Genomic DNA, 22,382 nt, shown 5'->3' with positions numbered 1-22,382 from the left:
TGCCTTCTGGACGAGCGTCCGCTCTTCTGGGACGAGCGTTCTTGCGCTGCTGATGGCGTTTCTTCGTGCTAATTTCTTGGTCCAGTTCTATACATTGTTGGAGACTCTTCCAAGCTCATTTTTAGCTACAAAATAAGGGATTATTGATGAAAGTACATCAAAGTAGCCAAAAACACAATTATATAGAAAACAAGACAAAAGAAGAGGAATTAACAAGTTATAAGTTAGATAGGGGTTGATTTTGCTACTAAAATGATGCTTAAAATATGGTAAAATTTAGCATTATCAGGGACTTAATGGTTGGTTATAACCCTACAAAGATGCCAGAAACATAATTTACATGAAGTGTACTAACAATTCTTTCTTTAATTATAGGAAACATATACATACTTGATATATGAACCAATGAGGAAACTCTGAGTGTATTCAAGCATAAGCACTTCTTTCTGGGACTTTCTCAACCACACATCCTTTGACACACAAAAGATGAACATTTTTCTTAACAACAACAACAACACTCAATCACTTAAGACACACTCAGTGAAAGTTCTCGCTCTACCTATACTAGGTTTTTTAAAGCCCCCTTTTCACAAACACTAAGAGTTTCTCTAGCACAAAACTTTTAAACCTTTAAGTAAAAAGTTATCTTGAAACTAGGTTTAAGTTAAATATTTATAGACTCATATTTTGAAAATTAGATCTGAAACTGAAGAATCCATTCGCAACTGCCACTGTTTATCATAAATGTAATTGATTATTCTACAAGATTTTAGAAAAATCTAGAATTAATTGTGATAATCAAGTATCATTAGTGATAATCGATTATCACAAATGTTTTTGTAAAAAATAAAACTTTTAAAAAGTGTTTTGCTGTTTGGGTTATACCAATTGACTCTTGGTCAATTAATTTAAATAAAATACACAAATTACAAGACTTTAACAACTTAATTATTAAGTTTTCAATGTATTTCTTGAATCCAAACATTTTTTAAATCTTCAACACTTCTCTATAAGTCATCATCATCATCAAAACTCTTTATTGAAGCAAGATGTTCATCTTTTTCTTTTGTCAACATTTATTAGGCTTATATCTTCTTGAATGTGTTCAAGAGTTGATTAATTGTTGAAGATAGTGGAACAATAATTCTAAGATTGACTGGTTGAGATGTAAGATTATTTGATTTGATCTAACATAAATCTTTTTGTGCAATTTTTTTCTTCTCTTTGTTATAATCCAATATTGTAACAAAACTAATTCCTAATCTAATTATACTCCGTTTGTCACATAGGAAGTATTTTTAAAAAAACTTAAAGAAAGAAAATTAAAAAATGTTTCAAAACCAATTTCCCTCCTTTTTTTTATTTGATTAAAAAATCAATTTGTTTCTAATATCCTAGAATAAGCAAAAGAAGAAGTAACAACGATGTAAAAAATGAGTGGAAAAGAAGAGAAAAGGATAAGATATCAATATATATGCCATGAAGGGTAATTTAGTCTTGTCACTATCTAATGGAGTGCCTAATAAAATTATAGAGCTACAAAAAGAAATTAACTCCAAAACGAACCTTAGTGGGAATGCTTATGACACTTTCCACTAGTGTTATCTTCGTAACAAGACCATGAAAAATTTTAATTCATAATTTACAAAAGAAAACTAGTTTCATTTCCAATTGGACTTAGGCCCATTATACACTTTAGTTTGAAATAGAAATTAGACTTTTTCTTCCTACATTTCCTTCCTACACACCCACACTATTTCAAATGTCATTTTTACCCTTATAGGTTTTATTTGAATGTTGTCTCTACGAAATACGAAAGAGACAGTGGTTGCATTGTCTCGCAGGTTGATGGAACAACATTTATTTCCTGTGTTTTTGACGTGCTAGTCAGCAACAAAGGTATGATGATGGTCAATTTGAACAGCGGGGCATGGTGATTTTAGTTGAGATTTTTGTTGAAATGATGATTTTATATTCATCGATGATCTTATCGGAATTTTGAGCATAAATTTGTAAATATTGGAATTTTGAGCATAAATTTGTAAATAGGTGGCAAGATTTTAATGGTGACTTGATTGTTTCTAGTGACCAAGAGGGAGATTCACTAGTAAAAAAATTTTTGACACTCAAATTAAGAAAGTTTAAATCTTTTATAAATATGAGTATGAGATATTGATTGAGTATTCCTTAAAAAATAACACTTGTATTTATAAGATTTACATGGGTCATGGATAATTGAAATACTACTTACCTCAAATATATAATTAACAGAATAATTAATAATAACATAATTATATCTTATTATGAATAATAAACATAATATCAAATTGTCTAGATTAATTATGATACGTTGATATTGTGTCAATAAACATAGATTTTGACCATTTCAAAATGAGAAGAGTTAACTAACCTTGTTAAATTATACTCTTCAATATATTTATTAGATCAAATAGAAACAATAAAAATAAAAATCCAAAAATATGATTTCAGAAAATTTCATCCAGAATACGTAGAAAGGTGAGAGATTTATTTCCGAATATTGTTTTGTGAGGAATACATCGTTATTCCTGAAAGTTAAATCCTGTTAACGTTGAGTAATGTTTTAGAAACTTAAATTCTCACTTTAGTGAATTTTCCTTCCAAGGTGTCAAAATTGGTTTGTAATGTATTTTAGAAAAATAAATCCGATAGTTTAATTGTGTTTTCAGTACATGACAACATGCACAGTTTAAAACCTTGTGAAGAGGGTTGCACACATTTTTCTTTCCAAATTTATCTTTAACCACTTTTTGAAATTCAAATAATTACCGATACTAAAACAATTATTTTCTAATTTTATCTTTTTAATAAGTACATTTTTTTAATTCAAATAATTATTTATAATAAAAAACTAATTATATAATAAAAAAATATACAACTTATTTATTTTATAATTATTTGTAATAAAATATTCTATAATTTAATAAATTTTTACCACAATAAAAAAAAATGAACACATGCGTATAATACATATATTTTCACTAATCATCTATAGTACAATAAGGAAATCAAATATCTAAATCTCTAATCCTAGAAATTTTTTTATCATTATAAAAACATAGCCTTTCAATATTTTCTAATTCTTAATGTTTTTTTCTATATTTAAAATTATTCTTTGTTTATTTCAAATATTAAAAAATAAATTTAAGGTTAACTCAACCCATAAAACCGGTTTGTATGTGAGGTTTGCATCCCACTTATATATTATATCTTTAGTCGACGGAACTTCCAATAACAAATGAATCTAACTTTTTAAACTCAATGAATTTGCAATAATGACAAAGTGAATAGTAGTATGATCTTATAATTTTATTAATTAATGATGATCATACACTTGTAGTGATCTCCTTGGTAGGATTATTTGATTACATAGTAGGAAATAGAGAAGTCTAACTAGGAAAGTGGTGCATGGAAGATGGCATAGTGATCTTTCTTTTGGGCCTAACTGATCTAAGTTTATGGTTGAGTGATTGAGAGGTAAGAGTTGAAAATGGCAGGTTTTTGTTCTGGAGGAATGATTTGAAAAGGGTAAAAGCTTGACGAGGTCTATGAAGTGGAACCTCATGCCCTGCACCTCTTACTGCAACAAATGTAAGTCCCTTGTAAACTTGACTCCACCCACCAACCTTGAGAGATAATAGGATTGCATTACAAATTATCACAAAAGATTATTTTTATTATAAATTTGAGAAAATATCATATAATAGTGTTCTAATTCATTAAAAATAAAGAATGGTAGCAATTTATGATGATAGGTAGCACAAACCTGGCCATCATTATCATTCCAAGGGTACCAGTTGATGATGGTAGGTAGGTTCAATGAAGCAATTGAATACCGACTCGCAGTTACAGGCACCACCGAATCAGTGTCTCCACTACAGATAGTAATTTCAAACACATAAACCATGATGTACTATGTATGTATTTGTACGTGTGTTTGACTGAAAAAAAGCATTAAAATAACTTAATAACAGAAATGACAGGTTTTTTAAGGATACCTGTAGACCCATATCCTGAGGCCAGCATCAAGAATTTCTTGGTATATTGGAAGCATAGAAAGCGGAGAATCACCCCAATTGTTCCCAACAATATCACTGTTAAGAAAAGAATTAAGTCAATATAGAAATAATTTTCCAATTATAAATTATGATGAAAATTATATAACATACTTGCATCCTGTCCATGAATAAGGAATCCCAGTTACGTTCGCATGAAGAGCCTTCTGAACTTCTGGACGATTGAAATACACCTCAGAATACGTCGCAGTGCAAGGATCGTATGCTCCATACAGTCTTCCCTGAATTAAAATTAATCTCAAAACAATCAAATATAAATAATCAAATATAATTTAAATTAATCGCAAAACATTATATTTTAATTTTTATCTGTTAATTAATTATTAATTTAAATTTATTTTTTAATAAACTATAATAATTATTTTATTCTTTTAAATTACTATTTATTTTAGAATAAAAAATGCGTGAATATTCTTACTAATAAAATACTAGATAATGTTTCCTGTCTTTCTTTTATGATAAATAGCAAGGAAAGATAAATAGAATAATGAAAATTATTTATTTAAAGAGAAATGAAAAAAAAAGAGACATTCTTTACTATAATATTATTTTATTATTGTTTATGATTATTAATAATTATTACTATCATTTTTTTATAACATGAGTCTCGATCATAGTTGTTTTTTTTTCACACGTTTTTATTGTTTCAAACTACTCACTTCCACTTCCTTTTCCTATTTTGTCATTTTCTACTCAAAAGCATGCTTCATAGGTCCACAAGCTTCTTCCATTAATGCTAGCTCCAGATATTTCAACAAAATTGTAGATCTTCTGGTCCACCTTAATAATTTCCGAAGCTTTGGTCATTTATAATATATAAACATTAGATTCTACTATCATTTTTAATTAAAATATTTGTCTTATAAAATTTCTTATTCGAATAAAATTTTTAAAAAATCTTAAAAAAAAATCACGTGAAACAATTATATCATGAAGAAATTATATAAAAATTCTTGCAATAAAAATGGTGTCTCTAAAACTATATTACTTTTCTTTTTCGAAATTAAAATAACATGTTATGTTATTATATAAATTTATACAGATTTATTTAAACAAAGATTTTCATAAGGAAGAAACCATTGTATTTATTTTGTCCTGGAATACTTATTTTGATACTTACTAAGCGACCCCTTAAATGGGGTTTGAGTGTTGCAGCTGTAGCATTGCACACAGGAGTATAAATGCTATATGGATCAATGTTTCCCTGCTCAAGACTTGCAAGTTCAAAAGCTTCCGCACATTTCTCTGGTGGATGCTGAGAAGAATCAAACTCACACACAATTCTCAGCAGTTTATATGTGTCATCTGAAATCAAACCATTGACCCACCAGTACTCAAATGTTCCAATGTAGTCATGGTAATCATCTATCACAGCATTTCCAACCTAACAGTGATCACAGAAAAAACCACACCCAATTGAAGATTTTCAAGATTTCTTAAAGCAGTGTTTCATATTTCATTGTCATAGATCATGAATGCTACAGCTTACCATAAACCCCTTGAAATTTATATCTGGGTTCTCGATTCCTTTATTTTTGCGATAAATGACTTGAGACAACTGAGGAACATAGTGACCTGAAATGAGTTTGTAAAGCTTTCAGTTAACAGTTCTGGAAGGAAAATTCTTAGGAGGAAAACTAGTATTTTAGTCATGAAAGAGGACCTGCATAACTTTCTCCGGCAATGTAGAAATCTCTGTGCTTGTACTGAGGAAACCTTTCAAGCCAATTAACAAGGAACGTATATGCATCTTCAGCTGCAAATTTAAATTAACTTTATTTGTAGTTGGGTAAGAACTTTCAACACGAACAAAACAGGCAAAACATAAAATGAATCAGTTATCCTCCATCGGCAAGCAGGCATTTTCGCAAACGATGCAACTGCATACCTGTTTTCTGGTCACCTGCTGTATACAGATCTGATGTGGTGTTGGAATATGAAAATCCAACACCAGCAGGAGAATCGAGGAAGAGTATATTTGCCACTGCAGGAAGAGAAACGAAAATTAAAACATATTCTAGGAAAAGATCAAAAATCGAGAAAGAGAAAAACACTGCCTTACATTTGTTCCAAGCATAAGGATTGGAGTAAAGTGATTTGCCATCAGGATTGATTCGAAAAGGACCAATTTCTTCAGCTGCTCCGTAAGCAATAGAGGAACATCCAGGGCCACCATTAAGCCACAAAACAAGTGGCTTTGAACTACTAGCTTCTGTCTCTACCAGCCAATAAAACAAAGCTCTTCCAGCTTCCTCGTTCACAGTCACATAGCCCGAGTACTGAGAAAGAAGCACGTTCTCTGGCTGTCCTGGCAGCTTGGTAATCCTATCCCTTAACTGATCCTCTGTGGGATAAGCTAAGCCGATTCCCACAAAGATGGACAAAAGCAAAACAGCATGGAATTCGGAATGCTTCATGATTCCTTGGAGAATAATGTGAGAACGAGTGTGGATTGGTTTATAAAAGTCTCAAAAGTCTGGAACACTAAATACAAGTTCCAATAAATGATAATAAAACAAATAACATGTGGTGGTTATTTATCTAAGAGGATGATTCATTTTTGTAAGAAAAGGGACTTTTAAGTTTGGTAGGGTGAAAAAAATTATATCTTCACACTTTAAACTACTTCATTTAGTTTAGTTTATCTTTATTCTTTGCATGTCTTATCGAATCATTTCCTATAAAGTCTATATATGAGCAGGTGAGTACATGTTAAAGGTGTTGCAAAAGCTGATAATAAAAAAATAAAGATTACTAACAAAGGATTTCCTGAGGCGTGTAAACTACTGTCCTTAAAGACTTATCCGCGATGTATTACACAAGTTCCCCAAGATACAACAAGAACTTTTCAAAATTTTTGAGGATTTCAGAACTAGTAAGGATCTCTAAAAAGAGAATAAAATAAACCCAGAATATTTTTAGGAAAATAAGAAAAGAGAAAGAATGAAACCAAGAGAAGAGAGAATGAAAGAAGAATGGTTTGTGATCATGTATTTTGGAGTGAATGAAGTGTTCTATAGACTTGGGGAACCAGGCTCATGATCCTAAAGATCCAAATATCTGCCAAATATCTTTTGAGAAAAAGACTTTTTTAATAAATAAGAACGTTGCAAACAAAGAAATAAAACGTTGGCAATAGTGAAGCACGAGACTTGTGGAAGATCTCACAACGTTAAAATAATAACGTCCATCCACAAAAAAATGAAAGGTATTTTGCAATCCCTTATCCTACTTGTACACCAACCTCCCACATATTGCAAAATATATATACAAACGAAAGAGAAAAGAAATTATTATGAGTTTTACAAGATGTAACGCATCAGAGCTGGTATAGCAAGCTATATGAACCAGTCCTAGATCAAGAAACTTAACACACAATGTAGTTGGTATAGCAAACTATATGAACCAAAGACACTTGAGTGTGTTAGAGGTTTATCAATCACATTACACCCCCATAATCCTTGATGTTATCGTTGTGATGCGCTTACTAAGCCATGCGCGTGCCCGATTTTCATGAGTGCTCTAAAGATCATGCCAAGATCTCATACAAGCGGCCCCACTTGACACTCAGATAGGTGACTTCATCAAGTGTATGCCGCAAATCATACATCAGCCGTAAGGGATATGAAGATCATTAAAAACTTTGATTAATTACAAAGTTTAACCTCTCAATAATGCAGTCTCTAGCACTTTCACACACACCATAGGAATGTACATATTTAATTTAAAATCAAATTAGTGCTATCAAAACTAACAAGTGATTTGTTTTTACCCATATGAACCTTATTCATGGGATCTCCAATCACAAAGGTTGGGTTACCATCGCTTGTTTGTTTGTCAATGACTTAAGTCTTATTCTCCTCGATGTTTCTAAGATTATATTTCTTCCCAAGGGTTTTGTCAGAGGATCTGCTAGATTCCGTTCTAACTTCACATAGTCAATGGAAATAGTTCCACTCTTTAGCAACTACTTTACCAAATTGTGTCTCAATTGGATATATTTATTCTTTTCATTGTAATTCTTGTTTTTAGCTATAACTATTGCCGATTGACAATCACAATGTATTGACACCGATGGGGTTGGTTCCATTCTTAGTGGAATGTTTGCTAAAAAGTTTTTCAACCACTCAGTCTCACTACTAGCCATCTCAAGAGCGACAAACTCATATTTCATTGTTGATCTTGCAATAATTGTTTGTCTAGCTGATCTCCATGTAATCACACCACCCCCAAGTGTGAATACATAACCACTAGTGAATTTGGTCTCATCTGAATCAGAGATTTAGTTAGCATACCCTTCTAGTACAACGGGAAATCCACTCTATTCAATGACATAATCCATTGAACCTCTTTAGTATCTCATAAGCCTGGAAAGTGCATCCTGATGTTCTTGATTTGGACATTGAGTGTACCTACTAAGTCTACCTACTGCATAAGCAATATCAGGTCTAGAAAAGCTCATCAAGTGCAGTAAGCTTCTGATTATCTGGGCATACTGAGGTTGAGATAATGATTCTCCTATATTTTTCATTAATTTAGAGTTAGCATCATAAGGGGTACTCACGGGTTTGAAATCAAAATACCCAAACTTCTTAAGAAGTTTCTCAATGTATTTGTTCTTGGGATATATACTATCTCTCTTCCTTATGATTCTAACACCTAAAATTACATTGGCTTCACCCGTTTCTTTCATTTCAAAATTTGGTCCTAGAAACCTTAGTTTTTAGAGACTATCTGATTGCATGTGTTAATCATTAGCATGTTGTTCATATATAAAAATATATAATGACATATTCTCTACTTCTAGATTTAGAGTAATATCATTTGGTGAAAAGTCAAACCTATTTCTTCAAGTAATTAAATAAAATTACCTACACCCCAAAAAATATTTTAGATTGGTAAACGAGAAAATACCTCATTGTACTTCTCTAATTTGTAGGTAAAGTATACGAAAAATTACTCAAGTACCTCATCTTCTTATTTCTTTTTTCTTTCTCCGAAGAGAAAATCTTCTCCACCTTTCCTCAAAAATTACAAAGGCATGACACATGAAAATTAAGGTTCATCATCATAACTCCAACAAACTCTAAGTTGTCGCCTCGTCTCTCTCTTCTTCATCCTCATCCGTGGTCCCTACAAATGCGATAAGAAGTCATCGTTGTTTCTAGCATCTTGCTAGCCTCCGAAAGTTCTGTCTAGAAAAGATCTTAACTTTTGACACGTCCGGAAATGGTTTCACAAATACCGTATGAATTCTAGAAACAAAGTTTTGATCCTCCAAGATTGAGTTGTTGATGTGAGCCATAAGTCCTTAAGATTGTTGTAAAAGCTGACAATAAAAGAATAAAGATCACAAACAAAGGATTTCCTGATGTGTGTAGATCACTGTCCTTAAGGACTTATCTACGGTGTATTGCACAAGCTTCAAGGATACAACATGAACTTCTCAGAATTTTTGAGGATTTCAGAACTAGCAGGGATCTCTAAAAAGAGAATAAAATATACCCAAAATATTTTTAGGAAAAGAAGAAAAGAGAAAGAATGAAACCAAGAGAAGAGAGAATGGAGAAGAATGCTTTCTGATGATGTATTTTGGAATGAATAAAGTGCTCTATTTATAGAGCTGGGAAACCAGACCCATGATCCAAAAGATCCAAATATTTGCCAAATATCTTTTGAGAAAAAGATTTTTTTAATAAATAAGAACGTTGCGAACAAAGAAATAAAACGTTGGAAACAATGAAGCACGAGACTTGCGGAAGATCTCATAACGTTAAAATAATAACGTTCGTCCACAAAAAAGCAATGTATTTTGCAATACCTTATCCTACGTGTACATCAAAAGGCACTCCAACACTTAGGTCAGTTTTTAGTTATACCAATCGGTTACTTAAATGCTCAAAAAATGCAATCACCTACATCTTTACCTTACATATGTATTTATAGGTTTCAAAGTAGGTTTTTGATTAAGATTGGTCCAATCACGGTCCAATATCTTATAGGAATTTTCTTACTTTGTTAATCAAATTGTAGAATCTTTAATGTGTAAAAAATCGAACGACTAAAAAGTTGGTTGGCGATCTTGTTTTGGGATTCCCAAAGTTGTCTTTCTCCATGGTTGACCGACTGAGTTCTGTAAACCGATCGATCTATACGATATTGAAATAATACGTTTAACAAACAAAATAAATAACTTGAAGTATGTGGTGGTTATTTGTCAAAGAGAATAATGTGTTGTTTTAAGTAATGGATTTTAAGTGTAATTCAACTCAAACAAAATCGGAATGATACATTCAATAAATATAAATCTTCGTTAAGATAAATTTTGATATCGTGTTAAAAAATTAACTTTAAGCCTAATTCAAACTTAATAACTAATTTGTAAAATAAGATTTCTAGTGGAGAAACTTCCTAACAAATTAAATTAAGAGTCCTAGAAGAATAGTATTATAGGAGACTTGGTTGTTCATGACTTAATATTAAAATTTGAAAAGATAATAATAAAAATAAAAGTAAAAATAATTTAAGATATTATTTTTATTATTATTATGTAATTTAGTTTTATTTAATTTCGTTTTTTCTTTATAAATGTATATAAGAGTCATGTATGATAGTGTTGTTTACCATATTATCATGAGAGTACATCGAACATGCTGCATATTTTCATAAATTTATTCGTTTCTTTTATCTCTTTTTTCTCTCACCCAAACAATTTGTTTCGAAGCCCTATCATAAGGAACACAACATGAAAACCACATGATACAGCGAAACAAATTCACTTCAAACACAACAAGCACATTAGTGATGGGCTTCAATTTTAATATGTATATTCAACTGTGTTATAATACAATCAAGTAGAAGTTATAGTATCCACAATTACTTATAGTAATAAGTATTTAAGACTCTTGTTTTCACATATTATTTTTGGTAGATATTAGTATAATAGTTATCAGAAAATAAAATAAAATAAATGAATGTGAGAATGTTTCATGTTGGAGAATAATGTGAAAACCAATGTGGTTGGTTTATAAAAGTGTCAACCGTATGAAACACCCGTAAAATACAAGTTCCAATAAAAGATAATTTGAAGCATGTGAACGATTCGTTGGATAAAAATATAAGAGGAGGTTTAGTTGTTCAGGTCTCAATATCAAGATTTTGGAAAGGTATAAAAATAGAAGTAAAAGTAATTTAAGATATTACTTTTATTATTATTATTATTATTATTGTGATGTAGTTTAGTTTTATTTAATTTTAATTTTTCTTTATAAATGCATAGGAGAATCTCTCAATTTTTTTTATAAATGTATATAAGGGTCACATGTGAGAATATTAATTGTTTATTATTTCATGAAGAGTACATACGTATTTTTGTGTATGTGCCTCCAAACAATTTGTATCAAGAAAAAAAAAATATAGGAATGAGTTCAAAAGGTGGGTAGATTAAACTATCACAATTTTTTTCAAAATTTTAGAATGAAATCATATTATTTAAAGTAGACAAACTCATTCCTTTTTTTGGGTCAAATATAGGAAGAGTCAAAACGGAACATATCAATCCATGTTATCATTCTTACATATAAAAACAAATAATAATACTTAAAAAACCTCAAAGTATACTTACTTAAACATAAAAATAAAATATAAAGATGATTAACATGATTTATGTGTTCACACATTTTCTACACGACTATGCTCTTTTGTGTGACAATTAGAATACTCTTTCAATTGCATACAATCTTGTTTTTCATAATCACACCAAGCATATTGAGATTAATGTTTTCTTCATGCGGAGGAACTTAAGGCCAAGAATGTATAATCTCGAATGTAGTTAGGTTCAAATTGACTATTCAAATATTCAAATTTTATTACAGATTATACAATCTATAATTTGTACAAATAACCTACAACGTGCATCCACATGCTCTACTAAAAATATATCAAAAATAGACGTTAGAGACAAGAAAAAATTTACAGAATTTTCTCTCCATCAGAAGTCATGCTAGAAAAATAGTACAACCTACTTCTACCAAAGAACTGAAAAAACAAGCGTACTCTAACAAGTTAACTTTAACCAATGGTTGCTTCACACGACAAGACAAAGAAGACACAAGATTCAAGGAAAGAGCTCATTGTAACAAATATCTTTTAAGGAACCTTTAAATAAAAGATGATTCGAAGAAAGAATCAAAAGGATAACTTACGAAAATAATATCATTCAAAGAATACATCCTATGAAGAGAAGAGAAAAATATCATTCAAAGAAAAGCATAGAAGAGCTCAAAATCAAAAAAGAGAATATATGAGAAGAGAAAACTAAAAAGTCGAGGAACACTCTCAAACTTCATTATATTATCAGCTTACTATTTAAAAGTAGAAAGAAAAGAGAGAAACACATATAAAGTTTGTGGCAGTATTGTATTGAACATATATCCTCTATGTGTGAATATTCGTCTAACGACTTGTAAGCAATTAGTTTGATTGCAAATTCTGAAGAGAATTAAAACACTTGTTGTTTAACTTAGGTGAGTTAAAGATTACTAGGCACCATATTAGGTTGATACTAGGATTGTCTAGTGGAAACCAAGAGTGGGTGAAACTCAATTAGACACTATATCACGTGGATACCAAGAGCGTCTAGGGATACCAGGAGTGATGAAGAATACTGCACAATCAGGAGTGAGTGAAACTCAACTAGGCAGCGTATCAGGTTGATACCAAAATTTTCTAGGGATACAAAGAGTGGTGAAAACTCAATTGTAATCTTGTTGTAAATTATAGTGGAACTCTCTAAGGTCAGAGGAAACTAGACGTAGCTTAGTTGGAGTGAACTAGTATAAAAATATTTGTGTACTTATTATTTTATTCTCTTTTAATGCTTCACTTATAAAAACCAGTAGTAATATTTTCGTTTCAAATACAAAAGCTTCCTATATTAACGATTATTCAATAAAAGGAAAGTTATATTAAAATATTACAGTAAACATTCTGAATATTAAAAAGAATTTATCGTTTAAACTAATTTCAAAGTCGAGCATTTGAACAGTTTATGCAAAATATTTATACTCGAAGAAAGTGTTATATCAGATTGGTTGCGAAAAAGTTTTCCAATAACACTATTTAACCCCCTCCCTTCTAGTGTTTTTAGGTACTTCATTCCTTATGCACTTCATGCTTTACTATTTTCATATTTTAACCTTTAATCTTCCATGACTTTCCACCTTCAAACCTTTGACATTGCCTAGGTGTATAACCCAAATGATTACTAAAACCTTGTCACATAGGCGAGATAATCTTTTTCAAGCCATATGACTCAAGAAAGGTGAGAGGCTATAATGGTGTTTGATGTGCTTTCAAAAGAAGTTGGACCAACTCAAGAAAGAAAAAGAATGACTAGAAGAAATCTAAAAGGGGTCCTCATAGTCTAAGTGACCTAAGTTGAATAGTATAACACAAATTAACCACATTACAATATTCAATTCAAATGTGAAAATAAGTATATGGATTTTATATTTTGAAATGTGTTATTTTTTAAAATGTATCTTAGATTATATAATTCAAAATATATTTTTAGATTTAAAATTACATTTTCAATTGTAAGATTTTAAAAAATTTACTTTTGTAAAATGAGTGTAGTATCAAACAAATTGTATAGCTAATTTAGTTAGACTAACATACAAGAGGTATTAGGTTCAACTTTCATTAATGACATTTTTGTTTGACAATTTCAAAAATTAATTTTGGAAGATTAATGAATTTGGGTTTGTTTATTTGAGTTTAGAGAAAAATAATAAACGTGAAATCAAACTTAAAATGATTATTAGGGTTTTTTAGTAAAAACTTTGGGAAAATTTATATATTTTGGAATAGTGTTGTTTTGGAGTCTGTAGGGTAAAATAAAAATAGAGAAACATAATATAAAAATGTATTTATTTATGGGTGAAAGAAAGTTTGAATTTTGTTTTACGACACGTTTAATGTTTTTTATTTGGATCCAAATTGTTATGCATTGTCGACGTATGAAGTATATAAATATTGTCTTACTTTTTCGGGATTTTTGTAATTTTCTTTGATGTGTAGTTAGCAAAAGTGCAGTTTTGTTTTTATAAATATAATAACGTTTTTTTAATACTATAAGAAATGACAATAAAGGTTTTAAGGGGTTGGTGATGTTTGTTTTTGTGTCTTGGCATTAAGATAAATTTGTGGTGTTTTATTTATGTGCAACAGCAGCTAAGTTATACTAAAGATACATAATATGTTTATAGGGCAAGTACGATTTTTATTTATAATATATATTATGTGTATAAAATGCAAAGGTATTATAATATATATTAGCTATTGGTTGTGGAAGTTATTAAGTACATATATTTTATATATTGCTTATGATATAAGTTAAAACTGTACGTAGTAGCATTATAAAAAGTATGAAAAATTATTAATATATTTGGATAAAAAAAATTTAACGGTGATATTATAATATATTATATATATGAAAGTTGAAGATACTTTATATGATAAAGTTGATATAATTTAATTAAAAGTCGCATGTGTTACTTTATTTTATTTTATTTGTTTGTAATACGTGATTGTTTGTAATTTAACAAAAGATAACGTAATTTGTGAGTCTTTAGGTGAACAGGGGAAAAGGGAATTATGTGTAATTATATTGGAAGTGAATATCATCAATGTTTTAAGAGAGTAATGAGAAATGATATATATGTATTTTGTTGGAAAACTCTTATGATGGTGGAAAGTGTATCATGTGTATTTCGTTAAGAAAGTTATCGAGAAAGTGATATTTTTGGAAAGCTCTATAAGAGAATGATGTGAAGTGGACTTTATCTATAAAATTTCAGGGAAGCAAGAAAGGTGATTGCTCTAGTGGTGAATAATTGTAAGTAAGTTGTGTATGAGAATTACAAACCATTTTTTGATTTTGGGATCACTAATGGTCTTATCAATACATAAATGTATAACTCTCTAGAAATTTTCATTGCACTTTTTTTTTTTGTTGAAACAATAGACTTTGTGAATGGTTGTGTGAAACAATGATGAAATTGAATGGTATTGTGAGACACATAGTTATGAAAGTTTTGGGCGAGTTGTTATATAATTATGACTTAATACCTATCTTGGTCCCTATATTCATAATTTTTGTTCAAAGTGGTCATCGAGTTTTTTTGGCATTCAAAGTTGTCCTTTTTTTTTGTAAAATTTGTTCAATTTAATCTTTTCACTGATGACATCTAAATCGCTAATGACATAGAGTCCACGTAAGAAAAATGGAATGAGTTGTTACAAAGTAGAGCTCATAGTGGCTAGCTCACACTGGCTAGCTCACATCATCATCATCTTGCCACGTCATTGCCATATTCCTCAAATTAGAAACCCTAATTTTCCTTCCACCACCGTGTCGTTGTGCACCACACTCAGACCACCATCTTTTCCATGTCATCGGATCATCGTGAGCTTCGCCGTTAGCAATCACGCAAGCCACCATGAATCAATCAGGAAACCCAATATGCAAAAGAAACCCTCCACTGCAACGAATCAGACCTAAACCACAAGCCCAAATCGCTATGCACCGCCACACCTGCATCTCCCCCCTGGTGCAACCACTGTGAAAACCACCATCAACATCTCACTATCTTGATCTTTTGCATTGCCAACTGAGAACTCCACCTTCATGAGAACCTACAAAGTGAAACCCAAAAAAACACAAAACCATCGAACTTGTAGAAACCCAGAATTCTCAAATCTCCTTCGAACATTAACCCTAGTTCGTGAAACAGTCACAAACATTTTCAAACTAGAACCCTAACTCATGCAGTTCGCGTTCAACCCCCAAATTGAAACAAAGATCCTCCATCACAATAGGTCGTGAAACCTTCAATATCTTCTTCGCACACCATCATCAACACAAATCGCAAAAATCCAATTCGCGATGAACCACCAATTCGTAAAATCGTGCCTCCTCCATGGAAACCTGCAAAATCCTAAAGCATCTGCAAGGAGCGAAACGCGTGAATCACTTTCCATTAAATCACAAAAGCCAACAAAATTTAAGGTTTCTGATTTGGGGAAGATGGTGATGACGTGGCGAGATGATGATGTGAGCCAACCGTTGTGAACTCTACTGCATGACAACTCATTCGTAGACTTTACGTCATTAGCGATTTGGACGCTGTTAGTGAAAATGACAAAATTGAACAAATTTTACCAAAACAAATCACTTTGAATGAGGGGACGGCACGGGAAGCCTGGAACATACTGGTGCGATGTCATTCTGGAGGTGAAAAAAATCAAGAAAGTGAAATTGCAGACGCTGAGAAGGTAGTACGAACTCATGCAAATGGATGACAATGAAAAGGTAAGCGAGTATTTCAATAAAATTGTATCGATTACTAACCAAATCAAAGGTTGTGGTGAAGCCATCAGTGATCTCATGGTAATTGAGAAAATTATGAGATCACTGCCTCAAAGATTTGACTACATAGTGGTAGCAATTGAGGAGTCCAGAGATCTTGAAAAACTGAAGATTGAAGAGCTTCAAAGTTCATTAGAAGCACATTAGTTGAGAATGTTGGAAAGAAATCCTATTCGGAACGATGATTAAGCGCTGAAGATACACCATTCTAGAAATGACGGCAAGAAGAAATTCAAGAACTAGTAGGGGAAATCTGCAAAATGGAAGCGGAAGAATAATCATAATGACGATGAACAAGATGAGAAATCTGATGCAGTGGAGGAAAAAGGCAAACTTGAGAAGAAGAAAGACAAGAAGAACATTGAATGTTTTAATTGTCACAAACTGGGACATTACGCGCACGAATGTTATTCCAGCAAAGGAAAGCAGAAGAAGAAGTTTCAGAATAGAGAAGCACATTTAGCCCAGGAAGACTCAAACTCAGAGCCGCTAACGTTAATGGTAACGACCACCTCTGAATCTGCACGATCTCAGGTTAAGTCTTGGTACCTTTATTCTGGTTGTTGAAATCATATGACCTGTAATAAAGATTGGATAATAAACCTTGATGAAACAAGGAAAAGCAAAGTGAAATTTGCAGATGATAGTGCTCTGAAGGTTGAAGGAGTGGGAGATGTGATCATCACCAATGTGTTGCTGGTACCAGAAATGAAGTGTAATCTACTTAGTATTGGGCAATTGGTAGAGAAAGGGTACACGGTGATCATGGGTAATCATGACCCAGTGGAATTGGTTGACAAAAACAAGAAGTTGATCTTGACTAGCAAGATCTCTAAAAATCGAACGTTCCAAGTCAGCCTAGATGCAGTACCGAATCTTCGATGTCTGACTACTGTGAAGGAGGAAGAAAGCTGGAAATGGCACCTACGGTTTGGTCACCTGAACTTCAAGGATCTTCAGAAACTTCGGGATAATGATTTGGTGATAAGTATAACGAACGTCTTTATTCCTGACAATGCTTGTGAATCATGTTTGACAGGAAAACAGACTCGAAGACCATTTTAGTCACAGGTGCATATGAGATCAAAAGGATGTTTAGAAGTGGTGCACTCGGACATGTGTGGATCGTTCGGTGTGCCCTCATTAGCTTGAAACAGGTACTTTCTCACGTTTGTTGATGAATACAGTAGGATGCTATGGGTATACATCATCAAAATGAAGAGTGAAGCTTTAGAAGTGTTCAAGAAATTTCAAACCTGTGTAGAAAGAGAAAGTGGAAAGCAGGTAAGGGTCTTCAGAACTGATGGAGGAGGAGAATACACTTCACATGCATTCGAGGAGTACTGCTAAAATCATGGAATTACACACGAGGTGACTGTAAGACCCAAAATAATTACGATCGATATTATTTTGTTTATATATAATTTAGTTGTAAGAATCTCTTGTTATGTGACAATATTCATAAAATCGTGTGTTATTATAGGATTATATTAGTTTAATTATTCGGCTATATTACATAGTAATGTTCAAAGTTCACAATGACATCCGAATAATTTATACCACTTGATTGAATATCTAAAAATTTGATTTTCTTTATTGAATAGTCAAATAAGACATAACACAGAGACATCCAAACTTATAAACTTTCATTATTGATGCAAAACAATTTCTCCTTTCCCCACACACAGTAGGTAGTCTACTTTCCATCGTAGGAATTGAAATGTCTTTTGGCTTCATTATCAAATTTTCTTCGAGGCTATAAAGAAGCTACTTCAATAGGTTCCCTCTTTTGAAACCATCCGACATCGTAGGCTGCTGAGGACAAGCATAAAAACCTATCCTCCTCTTCACTGAAATCATAACAAAAGTACTAAGTAAATCAGAGAGAATCGTGAGGGTGAGTAGGGTTTCTTGGTTGAAGAAGAAAGGAGAATAGTTGGGGACTTAGAACACTCTGAAATTTCAAGATCTTTGCTGGAAAAGAGGTAGGGGCAGCTAAACCATCTCTTAGATATTACAATTTCATATTTCATGATCATGAATCTAAGCATATTGGAATTTATTAACAATAGCTAGCTGTCTACTTTTGTGAATCTTAGTTTCCTATTGTTTTCTATTTTTCGAGTTACCTCAGTAAACTGTCCAATTCTACTTCATTTACCGTTAGATGTAGCTAAATATTTGATATATGGGACATAAGACATATTAAATTGCTTTGACCGTTCGGATTATTATTTTATCATCTGTAGTTAGAGAATTAAATTTCCGCATGTTGGATCAATTTGATGACTGCTTTATTTCTGCTACTAAGTCTCCACGGTAAAACTTACATTCCCACCTAGTGAACCGTTAGATCGACCTTAAATTTTGATATATGGACCATAAGATATATTATTTTGCCTTGACCGTTCGGATTGTTATTTTGAGGCCTGTATTTAAAGGAATAAGTCTCGCATGATGGAATAAGTTAATAATCACCTTATTTTCTGTTACTAAGTTCCCTCAGGAAAACATAAATTCTTGTCAATTTAACCGTCGGATGGATCTGAAATTTTGATATGAGGTTCCTAAGACATAGATTTTGAATTTGACCGTTTAGATTATCAATTAAAGTTATAAAATAATAGATATAGATTTCGCATTTTGAAGTAGCCAATTTTCCAGCATGGTTTTATGCCTGGACCAACTAAGGAGAAATTAAGAGTTTCATCCCATCAACCGTGAGATTGATTTGAAATTTTTACTATAGGTTTTAGACATGTACAGGTAGGGAAGCCAAACCATTTTCTTTACTTCAACATGCATGATAGTGTAATTTCTTCACATGTAATTATAGTTTACCTCATGAACTTGGTTGAAATACACATCTTGACTTTGAAAGTGTGAACTAGATTATATTGAATGAATGATATAGCTTGATAGAAGTGTTGTTGACTTCAAAATGTGAAAGAAGAAAGAGATCTTGATTCTCAATATGTTGTATGCTGCAAATTCCTTTTTCTCTCTGTAATTGAGGTGTTGTGGGATACTCACGGCAAGCTTAAAAAAAAAAAATAAGTGAAGGAAATTGTTTTCCTTTGAATTATTGATCCTCTCCTTTTCAATGAGTCATATCTTAATTTTAAATTATTTCCTTATAAAACTTGATTGTGTTTTTCTTTAAAATTTGACCTTTCTAACTTTGGATGACCAAACATTACGTAAATGTTCAGAAGAAGATAGGCATGGGAATGAATTTTTAATTCCCTTTTTAATCAAACATGTCCAACCTTATCTCTCAATGTAGAAAATTTTGTAAGTTGTCAAAAGATGTGGGTCCTTAAGTGTAGAGTATAATACTCATTCAATTAGTAAAAATAGAATTGAGTTGCTAACTCATTCTGTAACGTAAACCATATGTTCAATCTTAATTAGAAACTTGAACTAAAGAGAGATTGAAAGTAAACTCACCTGAGAAGATTAGAGAAACATCAATTTTGAAAATTTCACTACAGTTAGTACAATGGTCCAAAAATTATGAATTTGGTGTCCAATGAAAGTTCTTTCAATCTAGATTCCAAACTGAAAAGAATCATCTCATTTGGAGTTATGTAAATAGAGTTATTACCAAAATAGTCAGCCAAGGTCATTGCTGAAATTACAGAAAAACGTAATTAAAATGTTGATGTTAAATATTTTACTGCAGCTAACCTTAAAATCCAAAAATTTCGATTTTTGTGTCCTATGAAAGATATTTGAATATAGAATCCAACAAAACAAGAATCAACTCATTTAGAGTTCTGTAGAAAGAGTTATGAGTAAAACACTGAGCAAAGGTCAGAATTTACAACAAACAGTCTTGAACAAGATTTTTGGTATTTATTTTGAATTGTCATTTTGGATAGTTTCTTAAGGTATTTAAAATAGTCTTGGATGATTATTTAGTTTCATATGGGGAAGATTTATGCTTATTCTCGGTAATTAAAAGAAAGGAAATTTCCTTTTTGCCTGAGTAAGGCAATAGGAGGATTCGAGTCCTGTTATTTTCCTCTTACGAGGGAATATGGATGTCTTACCTTAAGTTTCTCTCTCGTGCTGAGTATTGTGCTTGGTGAATAGATGTTAATCACCAAGGTTTTTATTCGTAAGACCTTGAAGAACAAGGAAAATATGTCCGAAGTTGCGGGTGAAGGACAACTCTTATCCGCGGTTCATATGAGGAACCGGTGTTGATATATGAAGGATAGAGCCGAGATAGGTTCAATAGCTGCGTGTGAAGGGCCAGTGTCCATTAACTTTGTGTGAAGGATAATAAGTCTATTATTCATGTGTAAGGAATGGAAAAAGAAGTGAGACTTGTGTACATTTATTTGTATACGATATAATATCAGGAGTTAACATTTAATGTTACTATTGATATTTAAGCTATGAAAATAAGTTTATTTATAATGTATATCTATTTGTAATTGGTTAGCTCACCCTATTTATGTGTCTACGATGATCGTATAACTCGTAACGTTATACGAGAGTAGATGATGTTTCAGGTAAAGTTGAAGAAGTTTAGTGCGAGGATGCGATGGGAAAACCTCTATGGGATTTTAGAACATGTATTTTAAATTGTGAAATGTGTGGTTTGTAATTTTCAAGAGTTTTAATATTTAGTTTGTACTTCAATAAATACTCTTGAAACTTTGACGATATTATTGTGTAATAATATTAAGTGTTGTGATTTCAAATGCGAATCAATGCTTTGTTTTAAAAAAAAAAAAAAAATTACTGTAATACTCTAAAAAGGGGTGTTACATTTGTTGGTATCAGAGCAAAGATCTTCAAGAATGTTTTGGGGATTTTGGGGAGTGAACTCATTAGCTTATATATTATAGTTCTGGAAAACTTGTGCTAAATTGTATTTAATTTGTTATGAATAGAGAAAGAGAAAGCATGTCTCACACTGATAACCAAACACCCCCTGCTGATGAGTTCTCCCGAGCTGTTGATCGAATGGTAGATGCATTGGATCGACAACATACTACTCAAGAACCAAGACACCATTCGGGGTTGAATGATTTTCTGAAGCACAACCCACCGAAATTTGATGGAAAGGCTGCACCAGATCGCGCAGAATCCTGGATTCGAGGACTTGAGAAGATTTTTCGAGTAATGAGGTGCTCAGAGGAAGAGAAGCTAGCTTATGCATCCTTCTTACTAGAAGATGAATCTGAATATTGGTGGGATGGTATGCAACAAATGATGGAGACCAATGGAGAAGTCATCACTTGGAGCAGTTTTAAAACAAGTTTTCTAGAAAAGTATTTTCCAAACAGTGCTAAGATCGAGAGGGAAACAGAGTTCTTGAATCTCCGTCAAGGAGGAATGACTGTGCAAGCTTATATCAGCAGATTCGAGTATCTGTCTCGTTTTTACTCTCAAGCTATGTCTGAAGAGTGGAGATGCCAACGATTTGAACAAGGATTAAGGCACGAACTAATGAAGATGATCGTGCCCCTAGAAATCAAGAAATTCCCAGCCTTGGTAGAGAAAGCAAAGAAGTTAGAAAAGATAGAGGTCAATCCAAATCGAATTATGAAGGTTCAAAAGGATAAGTTTCCTGCTAGAGAACAATTGAGGAAGCCGTATCTGAAACCTCAGCAACCTATTTATGGATCTGTGAAATGTTATGAGTGCGGGGGTCCGCATTACAGGAGAGAATGCCCAAAACTCTCTGGTAAAAAGAATGATGCGAAGAAATGTTTTAACTGCAATAAGCCAGGGCATTTTGCTTACAACTGCCCTGAAAATATTGTAAAGATTGAACCACAACAACCCAGTCCTTCTGAGGAAAAGCCCAAAGCAGCAGG

General features: G+C 32.0%; 1 protein-coding gene and 1 long non-coding RNA gene across 2 annotated transcripts; one reads left to right on the top strand and one right to left on the bottom strand.

The window, feature by feature from the left end:
* Window positions 1–3,327: 3,327 nt before the first annotated feature.
* Window positions 3,328–6,584, bottom strand: LOC108344812 (serine carboxypeptidase-like 26). Its single transcript, XM_017583312.2, has 9 exons — window positions 6,178–6,584; window positions 6,004–6,099; window positions 5,779–5,871; window positions 5,605–5,690; window positions 5,236–5,499; window positions 4,209–4,336; window positions 4,038–4,133; window positions 3,806–3,914; window positions 3,328–3,665 (listed from the first exon to the last, which is right to left on the bottom strand). The coding sequence occupies exons 1-9, from the start codon at window positions 6,530–6,532 to the stop codon at window positions 3,429–3,431; spliced, it is 1,464 nt and encodes a 487-aa protein (XP_017438801.1). The 5' UTR covers window positions 6,533–6,584; the 3' UTR covers window positions 3,328–3,428.
* An 11,805-nt stretch (window positions 6,585–18,389) lies between these two features.
* Window positions 18,390–21,224, top strand: LOC128193639 (uncharacterized). Its single transcript, XR_008245036.1, has 2 exons — window positions 18,390–18,530; window positions 21,057–21,224. It is a non-coding gene; the product is annotated as an uncharacterized LOC128193639 (long non-coding RNA).
* The last annotated feature ends 1,158 nt before the right edge of the window (window positions 21,225–22,382 follow it).

The sequence above is a fragment of the Vigna angularis genome, chromosome 8 (assembly GCF_016808095.1).
Source record: "Vigna angularis cultivar LongXiaoDou No.4 chromosome 8, ASM1680809v1, whole genome shotgun sequence".
Classification (NCBI taxonomy): domain Eukaryota; kingdom Viridiplantae; phylum Streptophyta; class Magnoliopsida; order Fabales; family Fabaceae; genus Vigna; species Vigna angularis.
Note: the sequence above shows the minus strand (reverse complement) of the source record. Positions and strands in the feature narration are given on the sequence as shown.

What these genes read in the sequence shown, in the direction of transcription:
- LOC108344812 (XM_017583312.2), bottom strand. Translation starts at nt 6,532, where the DNA reads ATGAAGCATTCCGAATTCCATGCTGTTTTGCTTTTGTCCATCTTTGTG. An exon ending in CCCATTTAAGGGGTCGCTTA is followed by an intron (nt 4,337 to 5,235) that starts GTAAGTATCAAA and finishes ATTTTAATTCAG; the next exon opens with GGAAGACTGTATGGAGCATA. An exon ending in TATTCATGGACAGGATGCAA is followed by an intron (nt 4,134 to 4,208) that starts GTATGTTATATA and finishes TTTTCTTAACAG; the next exon opens with TGATATTGTTGGGAACAATT.